A 12,125-nucleotide genomic window follows, 5' to 3' on the forward strand; every position below is an offset into this window, starting at 1 on the left:
GTGGTGGCGGGCCCCTATAGTCCCAGCTACTCGGGAGGCTGAGGCAGGAGAATGGCATGAACCCGGGAGGTGGGGCTTGCAGTGAGCCAAGATTGCACCACTGCCCTCCAGCCTGGGGGACAGAGTGAAACTCTGTCTCAAAAAAAGAAAGAAAGAAAAAAGAAAGTTCAGAGAATAGAGTTTTTTCTTCTGGAGATTAAGATAAGTTTAGGACTGGTCTGAATAAGGCACCATGGGATTATGGTGACTAACTGTCCCTCTTTACCTAGTACTGAAGAGTTTCCTGGGACATAAAATTGTCACTGCTGAAACTGGAAAAGTTCTAGGTTAAAAAAGGTTAATTGGTCACCTTGCATGGGAGAGTGGTTTTATCAGGTGGGAAGCTGGGACTGTTACATGCTAGCTTTGGGAAGCTGCTTGCTGTGTGCACACTCTTGAGGAGTCAAGAAGAGAACAAGGGAGAATTTCTTGTCAGGAAGGCAGGGAAGGGCCTCTCGTTTCAATGACATTGTAGGTAATAGAAGTTATTTGGGATCCTTGGAAAAAGGAAACCAAGCATATAAGAAACCCATCCAGTTTTTTCAGTGCTCTTCTTCACATCTGCCCCTAATACCCGTTAATACCCTTTTTTAGGGGACTAGTTATCCAAGGGTTGGTAATTTTAGTACCTTTGAACCTTGATGATCCACAGAGCAGGACCCAGGTGTTCCCAAATAAAGATGCGTTTGGGCAGGGGGCCCAGAATACTACTGGAAGTGGCCAGCTGCCCCTCTGCACCTTCCTCTTTTCTGCTTAAAGTGCCTTTGATTTCCCTGATTTGGCATTCTGTGCCGGGGCCTGCTTCCCACAGCTGCTATTCAGAGAGCAATCCTAGCAAGCATTCTTCTCCACGTGTTTTTCCCCCGATAATGAGCTGGCTAGTATATGAACCATGGCATAAATGGTTTTCATTTTCTGACTGATGCACCGGGAATGCCTTTGAAGTCAGAACACACTGCTTCCCAAAGAACTCTGAGATTCTTTGCCTCAGTTGTACTCAGAGGTCGTGTCTGGAGAAACCCAGCAAACCCCCACAGGAAGGAGCATACATGGAGGCACTGAAGCCAGTGTGGACTGGCTGAGTATGAAGAGTCAAGGAAGCTCTAGAATTGAGAAAGAAGAGGCTTTAGGACACTCTGGGGCTGTTGTTATCCCAGAGGCCTTATGCTTCTATACTCCCCCTAAATATATATCCCCTTGGTTTGGAGCAGCAGCTGTGTGCTGGCAGAGCTACCTCAGACTGGTATTTAGCACCTGTTCCCTTGAAACATGGCACTTAATAGTCCCTCAACTCTGCTTGCCTATTTGACCCTGGCACTAGGCACTAGGGAGACAAGAACAAATAAGATGTTTCTAACCTCAAGGCATTTAGTTTTAATTGGGAGAGACAGAAAAGTAAAGCATCAAGTGGAAAATGAAGTGACAAGAACTCATTTACATGTCTTCACAGAGGACAGGGATGAAGTCAGGCTCCTTGAAGAGATACTTGAGTTGAATCTTAATTTCCAAGAACTCTTTTCTTGTTCTCTACATGTTCCCTTTTTTGTTGCATCCAACTTTTATTTCATGATGCAGTATCATTGTATTTCTCATTTATCTCTCCAGGGCTATTATGGATATATTGTTTTCAAACTTTTCTTCTTGCTGTATAATATTTCTTCTGAATTGCTAGTTTTGGTTTTGGTCTTTCATATTAGACATTTCCTTTAAATGCCTGGTCATCCTTAGCTGCCTGTTCACACTTTAAAGTGAGGTACTAAAAGATTCTATGTCAGCTGTGGCCTTCACAGTAGGTTGTTCTAACTGGGCTGTGTCCTTATGGAAGCCCCAACTTTAGTATTTCTAGGTCTCTTATCTTGGATGGTCAGATTGCCAAGAGATCACACTTTTGATCTCCTACTCATGTCTGGGGGCTGAGTTGTGAAGAGGCCTGGACCATCTCAAAATTTAACGTAGACTTCAGCTAATCCTCCTGTTGAAGTTCAGTATCCCCCTATCCTCCGCTGAACCTTGTATCCCCTAGTCCATGGACCCTCTCTAACAGAATAAACCTCTCATCTAGTATTCCACTACAGTGGGAGAGGGGATCTTGGGATCTCCCCGTTCTCAGATTTTCAATAGCTTATTTTGTGTTTAGCTCTACCTTCATCCCACTGCTACTTATTTCTCTTCGGGCTTCTGTGTATCAATCTGGCTGCTTCCTGGTTTACTCTAGTTTTGGTTTAGGACTCAAGTAGATCAGTTACTGCTTGCCTGCCTGCTTTTCAGCTTCTGCTTCCATTCTTTTTGTTTTTCTCAATTTATACCTAAATGATAATAATTTTAGAACCTTTTTTTCCCTATTATTTTAATGTGGCTGTCAGAGGGAGCTGAGCTAAATACATGACTTCAGTGTTTAGTTTTTCAAAGTAGAATGTTCCTCACAGAACTGAGAATGTAGACTTTTCAATTTTTCCCTATAGTTTGTATTTGCCTATCTATATATAGATAGAAGTATGTATATCTATATGTATACCTATCTATATATACATATATGTGTAGCTGTATGTCTAAGACATAGATATATAGATATACATATATTTACATATGTATATGTATATAGCTATATATAAGTCCTATCTTGACTTTCTCTAAGTCCTATCTTGACTATAAATATATATTTATAAACATATATTTAATATGTATACATATATCTATATCTATATAAATTTCTGAGTCCTGTCTTGACTTTCCTGTTTTTTCAGTTGTTTTGGCTTCAGCTTCTGGGTACCTCAGTTTTCTCTTGAGCTGAAAGGCACTAATAAAGCTTCTCCAGTATTTAACCAGAAGAGAGATTGTATCATGCAGTCATTTGGGCAACCACTTTGTAAAACCACCATTGTGTATATGACATATTTCTCCACTGTGAGAAGAAAACACAAAAGAAGTAGAGCTTACCCTGAAGAATATATAGTTTCTTAGGCAAAGTAGTGTTTTACTCTCTTTTAACACGAAAGTTCTTTAAGTTTTTTAGGGTAAAGGAACATTGTAAATTGTTGATTTTTATTACTTCATTTGTTGACTTCGTAGCGCTATTCTTTGACCTCTTTTTTTATCTCATGTTTATTCATAGCGTTTTCTCTTTATCATGCACCTTCATGAAATAGGAAATCACTTTAAAAAAGAAAAAAAGCACTCACTTTTGTAACTGCTCAGTAAGCTTTTGAATCCCATGGTCAGATTCAGGTGGAAAAAGAGAAAAAAAAAAGGAGCCGCCTATCTACACTTCTTCATCTGGGATAACAAATGCCTCTTTTCCACTTCTTAGTTAACCTGGAAAGCTGGGGGTCTGTTTGAATTACTTAAAAAGGCTTTTAAATGCCATTGGTTGTTAAATATTATTTCTTCTGTATAGAAAATATGAAGAGTATTATCCTGGTAAAATTTATGGGAAGTAGTGTTAGGTTCAGAAAAAGGTGAAGCTAATTTAAAACATTCTGCATTCAAAATGAGACATAATTTAGACTCTAATATACTTTGACTTTGTCAGTGTCCCAGTATTCTTTATTCCTTTGTTTGCCTCCAGCTGATCGTAGGGGCTAGGTTAGTCTACCCACAAAGTCTTTCTAAGCTAGGTTTTCTCAACCTCAGCACCATTGACATTTGGGCCAGATAATTAGTTGTTGTGGGGGCTGTCCTGTGCATGGGATGTTCAGCAGCATCCCTGACCTCTAGTAGATGCCAGTAGCAATCCCCAAGTTGTGACAATCAAAAATATTTCCAGACACTGCCACATTTCCCCTGGAGGCCAAAATAGCCCCAAGTTGAGACACTGTTCTTACTCAAATTCATAAATGGAACCAATTTCTCTTTTCAAGAGTATCTTGACCATACTTAACCTTTCCTCCCAACCAGTTCAGGTCCAGTCCTATCCATAGGAGAGTCAGTGTTGCTTAGTGGCTAAGAATGTGGTCTTTGGAGTCTGACAGACCTGAGTTTGAATCCTGATTCCGACATTTTCTCTTTGTATGACCTTGGGTGTGATAGTTAATCTCTTTGAGCCTTATTTCCTTATCTTTAGAAATAGAAATAATAGAATGGAAAATCATCCTTCACCTTTTATACTACTTCCTTCCTGTGGCAATTCCAGTTATACTTCATATGGATTTTGTTCCTTCCCAGACTCTTACCTGAATTGTTATGAAGGCTTACAGTCTTCATAGGATTGTTGTCTAGATTGTGGAATTGCCCTAAGGATGAAATGAGAAAATGTGTGTGTGTGGTACTTGGTATAAAGCCAGGAATATACTAAGTGTTCAGTAAATGATAACTGGCATTGTAATTGCTGCTGCTGCTCTAGTTGCTGTGAGAGGGTGTTTGATCTGGATAAAGCAGAACAGACAGATCCCCAGAATGCTAGGCCAGTAGAAAGAGCTTTTGGAAGCTTTTCCTCTTCCCTATTTTATATCTGAAAGGTAACAGAAAGCATAGGCAGTACTCCATAGGCTGCACTGCCCTCTTCAGGGTTCCTGACTAGCCCAGGAAGGCTTTGCCCTTGGGGCCTGAGAGTGGTGGTGGTGTTTCCCATCTACTCGGTATTACGAGGTGACTAAGTGATAGAAATCACCTGGCCAATATTAAAGAGAAATGATGACAAATGATAATGAATCGAAGTAAATAATACATGATGGATAGACATGAAGTTATTTCAATGAGAGGAAATGTTAGCTCAGTTCACATATTGCTTTCCTGTGCTTTGGAGTGGTCTTTAATCTGTGTTTGCTGAACCAAACACTTCTGAATTTTTCCCTTAGGGGTGTGAGGATATTACTTCATGGGGGAGAGCTCCAGCTGAGTCTGTTAGTCTGTAAAGCAGAGTATTGACCCCCTTGGCTTGACCTCGGGGGTGGGGGTGGGCGATGTCTTGCAGGTCATGAAGACATATCACATGTACAATGCCGACAGCATCAGTGCTCAGAGCAAACTAAAGGAGGCCGAGAAGCAGGAGGAGAAGCAAATTGGTAAATCGGTAAAGCAGGAGGACCGGCAGACCCCGCGCTCCCCTGACTCCACGGCCAACGTTCGCATTGAGGAGAAACATGTCCGGAGGAGCTCAGTGAAGAAGATTGAGAAGATGAAGGAGAAGGTACGTATGCTCCCACAGCTGTAGATTCTGGGAAGCAACATTCAGTAAGGCATGGCTGATAGGAATTTCCAAATAGGCTCTGGGAAGAGCAGACAAGGAAGCTCTGGGTTCTTTTAGTGCCTAGTGACTAAAAATGAGGCCTTGCTCTGTGCCCTGGAGGGAATACTAGGTATTGGGAGAACTGAGCACGTGGGCTCCAAGTTTTTAGCCTCTAGCAGCAAGAAACAGTAGTCACCTTTCCCAATCCATTTTCCAAATAGAGCTCAATATCCTATTGCTTTGGAGGGGTTGGGGGTGACTAGACCCAGGATTTGGTTTCAGGTATCAGGTGTCCAGGGGCAAGAGTAGTGGTACCTTCTTCAGAGTGGCATTGCAAGAATGAGGAATGATATTTGAAGATAGAGTCAAAGTGGGGCACGCATCTTAAGTAGGGAGCCTCATTAACCTTTCCTGAATTGATCTACATTGTGCCCTTGAATCTCATTAAACAGAATTAGAACCCAATTTAAGGCAGAATGCGCATAGGGAGTAGCAGCACAATTGTAGTTCTTGAGTACACTGTACTTTTATCTTTTAGAGAACAATCCCCCCTTAAAAAAAAAAGAAAAGTAAAAGTGAACTTCTGTTTCCTTTTCAGCGCCAAGCCAAGTACACGGAGAATAAGCTGAAGGCCATCAAAGCCCGGAATGAGTACTTACTGGCTTTGGAAGCGACCAATGCATCTGTCTTCAAGTACTACATCCATGACCTATCTGACCTTATTGATGTAAGTGCTTAAAGCTGAGGGCCTGAGGGCACCTCTTTTCTGGTTTCAGAATCCTCGTCAGACATTCCCTGATACTATTGTTCAGGAATCTGGTGCATTTTGAGAACAATTATGAAGATAGCAGCCATGATCCATGAGGGTGCTTGCCAAACACCAAGTGAAATACTTCACACTTATCTCATTCAATCCTAACTGGAATTCTGGGAGGAAGGCATTATTATCTGTATTTTTACAGATTAACAGAGAGTTTAGATGACTTACTCAGAGTCAGTTAACAAATGACAGAGGCAAAATTTGCACCTAGGCCTGATGACTCAACCCAGGCTCATAACCACTACGCTCGTCTATCTGCCAGGAAATACTTTCTTCCTTTTTTTTTTTTTTTGAGATAGAGTCTTGCTGTGTCCCCCAGGCTGGAGCGCAGTGGCACAATCTTGGCTCACTGCAACCTCCGCCTCCCAGGTTCAAGCGATTCTCCTACCTCAGCCTCCCCAGTAACTGGGACTACAGGCATGCATCATCATGCCCAGCTAATTTTTGTATTTTTAGTAGAGACAGGGTTTCACCATGTTGGCGAGGCTGATCTCAAACTCCTCACCTCAGGTGACCTGACCTCAGGTAATCCACCTGCCTCAGCTTCCCAAAGTGCTGGGATTACAGCTGTGAGCCACTGCACCCGGCCTAGGAAATACTTTCTTACATCAGCTTCTCTTGCACAGAAGTGAGTGGCAAGAACTTAACTAAAGAGTTACAATGCCATACCTTACATTTGTATAGCATTTAAGGTTTCTCAGTGTTATCTCATTTGATTGTCACATCACCATTATGGGTAAGCATTGCTATCTCCAGTTGCTGGATAGGGAAGCTCAGGGTCCAGAGGACTACGAGACTCACCTGTCCAAGGTTGTGCTGCAGATTAGGGTCCTGTCAGGAAGGTATCCAGCTCTCCCTGACATCTGGCAAATTTTTTCAAAGGTGGTTGAGGAAAGCGGTTAATAGGCACATGTGTTTTGCAAGGGGCAAGCACAGGGATAAGCTTTTTGTTTTTTGCTTATGAGTTATTCTTGGCCTTGTTTTTCTTGCTGCTTCCCCTTACAGTTGAGTCTTATAAACCTTCTCACCTACAGACTCCAATCTGGCCCAGGTCCTTAGCCACACCTAAATGAAGCTATGTAATTACACCTTTTCTCACCTCTCCTTCCAGTCATCAAAGTGAGGCATCTGGAGCCAGCCAATTTAGCAACCCAGTCTCTGGGGCTTCAAGTGTATCTTGTCTCTAAGGCCTGCCATTTGTTTCAGGGTGTTGGTGGCAGCAGTTGGGCTTTGCAAAACTTTGGCCAGACCACTCATGCTTTCCTGCCTTGGTTTCTCCACAAGCAAACCTGCCACACCTTACAGCATCATACGGGGTTTGGGTCCAAGTCTTGCTGTTATATCACTACCTGGGTCATCTAGGCTTGTCACTGAATTGTTGGGGAACCCAGCTTTGTTTCCCACCCCACTCCCAGCCTCCTCTAGCTAACTGAAGAACTGGACTAATTCCCTGGTGTTGAAATCTGGCCTCATGTAAGAGTTGCTCGGGGAACTTCTCTGAAATACAGATTCCTGTCTCCCTTTAGCCGAGAATTTTTGATTCAGTAGATTTCAGCCACTTAATGCCCTAGGTGTCATTGTCTCACTGGTTAGTGGAGCCTTGCTCCCTGTTCTGGTACCTCTTTGCTCTCTCTGCTTGTTGATGACAATCTGAACACTGTCCTTCAATGGAGGTCAAAGCCCTAAACAAGATCCTTTCTCCTCCTCAGGGTTGGAGCTCCTCGTTGTTGGGAGAGAGGCCTATTCTCAGCATGAGGAAGAGAATCTATTCTTTCTTGTGCACAGTTCCTGCTATTTATCTCGCATTTGGTAAAAATTCAGACTGTGTTGTCTGCCACACCTCTACTATTGGTTAGCCCTCTTCTCTATTTTTGTACTCAAGACAACTTCCCTACCTTTTTCACCAAAATGCTGATCTCAGGGGAAGGGAGGGGCTACTGCTGTATCAGCCACAACCTTTGCAATCCGTAAATTCTCCATCAGGTATAAGGAAGTGTTTTAAAATCAGTCTAAGAAGCAAGGTATTTTGTACCTTATTTTCATCATTAAAAAAAAAAAAAAAGTCTGTTAAGAGCCTGATTTCACAGGATGTGGTGTGACATGCCATTGAAAAAGAGGCTCCCTTAGTACTTGGCAGGGTGTGGGTCTATCACTGGGATCAAAAGGCTACATAGGTAGTAATAAAGTTTCTCATGTTTCTTTGCTGCTGTTTTGGTTGTGTCTTGTTTTATTTTGTTGGTTGGTTGGGTTTTTGTTGTTTTTCCTGGGATGAGGACACATTCATTATTTTTTTTTAAGTTGTATTATTCTGCTCTATAAATGTTCAGTAAATATTTATTTAGGGAGAAGCCACGTGCTCAGTATCAGGGGTAAAAATGGAATATAGTAGTTCTTGCCCTAGAGTATTCATAGACTCTAAGACAGCATTTTTCAAACCATCGGTCAGATCCCTTAGGGAAATCAGGAAATCACTTTTATTGGTTTAACCTGTGGTTTCAAATGAATCGATGAGACTAGAATAAGAAAGAAAATATTAGAGTACATCACATTGGTAAGATTATGTGAAACTTTTATGTTAGATGTGTAGGTACACACTTGTACATCCTATGGTGGGGGGGGTGTGGCAATAGACGATGTGTTTCTTATTGTGAGTTGGGAGTCAAAAACGTACTTGTGAGCCATTGCACTATGGACAAAGGAAGATCTCAGTCTCCTCTGTTAAGTTCTGTGAGAGCAGGAATCAAGAGTTTTCTTTACCTTAGTAGCCTCCAGTGCTTAATATATAGCTGAGCATATAGTGTGTTTACTGAAGGAAGAAAGGAATAGAAAGAGGAGGAAGATGATCGTCTAAGCTAAGATTCGTTTTTCTTTTTGTACCTTTCAATATTGTTTTGAAGTATAATTTACATACAGTAACTAAACTTAAGTGTTATGGTTTCAAGAGTTTTGACAAATTTGTACATCTTTGTAACCTACATCAAGATATAGAATAAATATTTTGATAAGAGATATATTTCCATTGCCTCAGAAGGTTTCTCTTGTGTCTTCCCAGCCAGTCTCCCACCCCAAGGCAACCACTGTTATGATTTCTTTCACCATAAATTAGTTTTGCCCATTGTAGAACTTCATAAAGATTGGATTATCCTTTTTTGTGTCTGGCATCTTTTGCCCAGCATGATTAATTTCATCCATGTTTTTGCATGTTTCAGTAGTTTCTTACTTTTTCTTGCTGATCTATGCAATAAAAAGGGCCAAAAGGATGCAGTTAGAGCAGGACTAAGTGAGGAGCCTGGGATATTGGCATCCTGATCTTAACATTATCCATTACTTGCTTTAAGACATGGGATGAATCCTGTTTCAGTCTATTGCCATCTGTGTCATGTACACCCATCTGCCTCCTTCCTAGTGGATTTGAAGCCAAATATGTGCATAAGGCATTGAGGATAAGTGAAAAGAAGTTATTTTTTTCGATGTCATTACATTGACCAAGGACTAGCCTCCGAATTCTTTTTATAGTATAGTGTAAGATTTAAACTTCAGACTGTAGGAATCCACATGAGGCTTCTGCCACACTAGGAAAACCTTGACTTCAAGCCAAAAAGACGTTCTGAGCTCAATTGATAGCATTTAAGAATGGTAGGCTCACTGGAATGTACTTTTGCTCCCCCATATTCTTCTGGCTCTCTCAACCCAAGAGCAGATGGATGAGTGAAGAACAGGGCAATGTCCTCATGCATAGCTGGAGTGTTGTAAGTGCCGTGTACATGTATAGAAGGTCTGTGACACCATGTGCACCCAAATCAGACATGAGGGAACTTGGCTGTTTCAGTAAGAAATGTCATTAAGGACAGTTCTTTTTCTCTTCTGTGGGAACTTGAAGTGGGTGTTGTGAAACACCCATTTTTCCTTTCCAGGCCTTCTGGAGTCTCTGGGTGAGGATATCAGTTGGGAACGGGTTAATGAGCTATCAACTCAAGTCATCATACATCTGGATGGGCTGTCATTAAATTCTTACAAAAATTTGATTTCCCCTGAGAGATTATTCATCAAACATTTATATAACCCAGAAACGGCCAGGGGAGCCCAGTGTGGCCACAGAACTCATCAGAAGCCATGGAAAGCCTGCTTTGTCCCCATTGTGAGCAAAATAATGTGCTTCCTCTACTTACTGGTATTCTCCTTGGAACAGGATGAAATATTCAAATCTCATTTACCTAACCTTGCCAGATACTGCTTCTTTGCTAACTGCTTGGTTTCTGGCTGTTCCCCTACAGGTATGTAGATAGTCAAGACTCTGGAAAACCTCTTCTGAATCTGCCTGGTTGGCTAGAGGTGTAGAGGAACCAGGGGCATATTGTGACTCAGACCCTCACTCATTGGCACAAAGAACCTACGGAACAGTTATATAAATAGAGAGAGTGCACCAGCCTGGGAAAACTCCCAGCCTCCCTTTGGCCATAGAGTGAGCAAAACAAAAGGCTTCAATGGCCTCATCTACCCACTTGACTTAGGTCAGTATTCAGCCTAAGTGCTTTATTTCCTGAAAGGCTGGAATCTGTACTTGTGGCATCAGTCAGTCAACTGAAATTTATTAAGTGCCTACTGTGAGCAAGGCCTAATGCTGAGGGATGTAAAGAAGGGTGAGAAGGTAGTCTGGTTGGGGTGATATGACATGGCAAGTCATAGAATGAAGAAGTGTATTCCTTGTCATATGAAAGCTGCAGATTAGTGTGGTTCTAAGTAGAGGCTAGGGTCATTGGAGTCCAGGATTGCAGGGTTGGCTGGCTTCCCAGAGGCTGAGAATTTAATTTGGATCTTGAAGATCTGGTCCAATTCCAACAGGTGAGAGGCATAGGAAACATTTAAGGAAGAAGACATTCTGGGAGCTGAAGGGCAGAGGTCAGTGGATTTGGAGCTATATTAGTATTTTTTTAAAGTGTCTACATGGTACTAAATATATGTACATATACTGCCTGTTAGCCTACAACAACCTGTGAGGCTGGTATTATCCTCATTTGAGGCCCAGAGGGATTAAGTAGCTTGCTTATGGCCATATAGCTGATTTGAAGCCTAATACTATACCCTAAACAGTGAGTATTTCATTGGATTAGAGCAGATGAATCTGAAGAAGAAAATAAAGGGAGTTGATGTTGGATGGATAGATTGAAGACAGATTACAATTTGTTCTGGCTATTGGACCTTGCTCACATTATTTAACTTCACTGAGCCTCAGCTTTCGAGCCTGGAAAATTAAGATAATACCATCCTCGTTGGGGTTATTATGAGGATTAAAATGTAGAGTGTATATAAAGGACTTAGCACATGGACTGACATATAGTAAGCATACTTAGTGAAATAGAAGCATTTTTTAAATTTCAAAACTGAGGAAAAAATGAGAGGTATTTTAGGTTCTTCAACAGGTAAGTGCCATAATTAAAGTCACATTTTAGGACAGTGAAGCAGACAGCACTGGTGTAAGACAGTGAGGGTATGAATAGGGGTAGAGGTAGTGAGAATGGAGAGGAAAGGGAAATTACCAAAAATAGGTAAAGGTTTTTTGAAGGGTAACTTTTCTCTCCCACATTTACCCCCTGCCCACACCCCCTCCACCCACATACATACACTCTGTGGGCCGTGTTACTTCTCTTCATTAGACTTATAGGCACAGAGCTCATCAACGGGGTCTACATAGAGCTAGTCAGGAATGTTTACAGGTTCAAGGGCAGTGTGGTGAGACCAGCAGCATCTCCCAGAGGGCCTGTGCACGTGCAGCGTCCTAATCAGCCGCTTTTGTCTAGCTTCTATTTGCTCTTCCCTCCCAACTGAATTTAATGTCTTTCCATCCTCTGCCTCTAGTTAAGCTGTAACTGCTGTTATTCCACTGCAGCCAGGCAGCTGCCAGGGCCTGTTGGCACTGAACCCAGAGCCCAGCCCAACTGATGCTGTCACTGAGCTTCTTGTCAGATGCCGGGAAAGAGGAAGCACATCATAGGCCTTTTCTTCCCCAATAGTAGGTGCTTCCAGTGTGATCATGATGAGAGGAAAAGGCTGTGGGGAGAGTTAATTTGATGCTTGCTTGTGCAATGAAATGGCAATCAGGCA

General features: G+C 42.0%; 1 protein-coding gene across 1 annotated transcript in view; it reads left to right on the forward strand.

The window, feature by feature from the left end:
- The window catches only part of SRGAP2 (SLIT-ROBO Rho GTPase activating protein 2), a 263,500-nt gene that overhangs the window by 187,623 nt on the left and 63,752 nt on the right, over positions 1-12,125 (forward strand). Inside the window, exons 6-7 of the mRNA XM_011937394.1 lie at positions 4,949-5,164; positions 5,802-5,930. Of these exons, the coding sequence (XP_011792784.1) occupies positions 4,949-5,164; positions 5,802-5,930 (345 nt within the window). The remainder of the gene's footprint in view (positions 1-4,948; positions 5,165-5,801; positions 5,931-12,125) is intronic.

The sequence above is a fragment of the Colobus angolensis genome, unplaced genomic scaffold (genome assembly GCF_000951035.1).
Source record: "Colobus angolensis palliatus isolate OR3802 unplaced genomic scaffold, Cang.pa_1.0 Scaffold100, whole genome shotgun sequence".
NCBI classification, from domain to species: Eukaryota; Metazoa; Chordata; class Mammalia; order Primates; family Cercopithecidae; genus Colobus; species Colobus angolensis.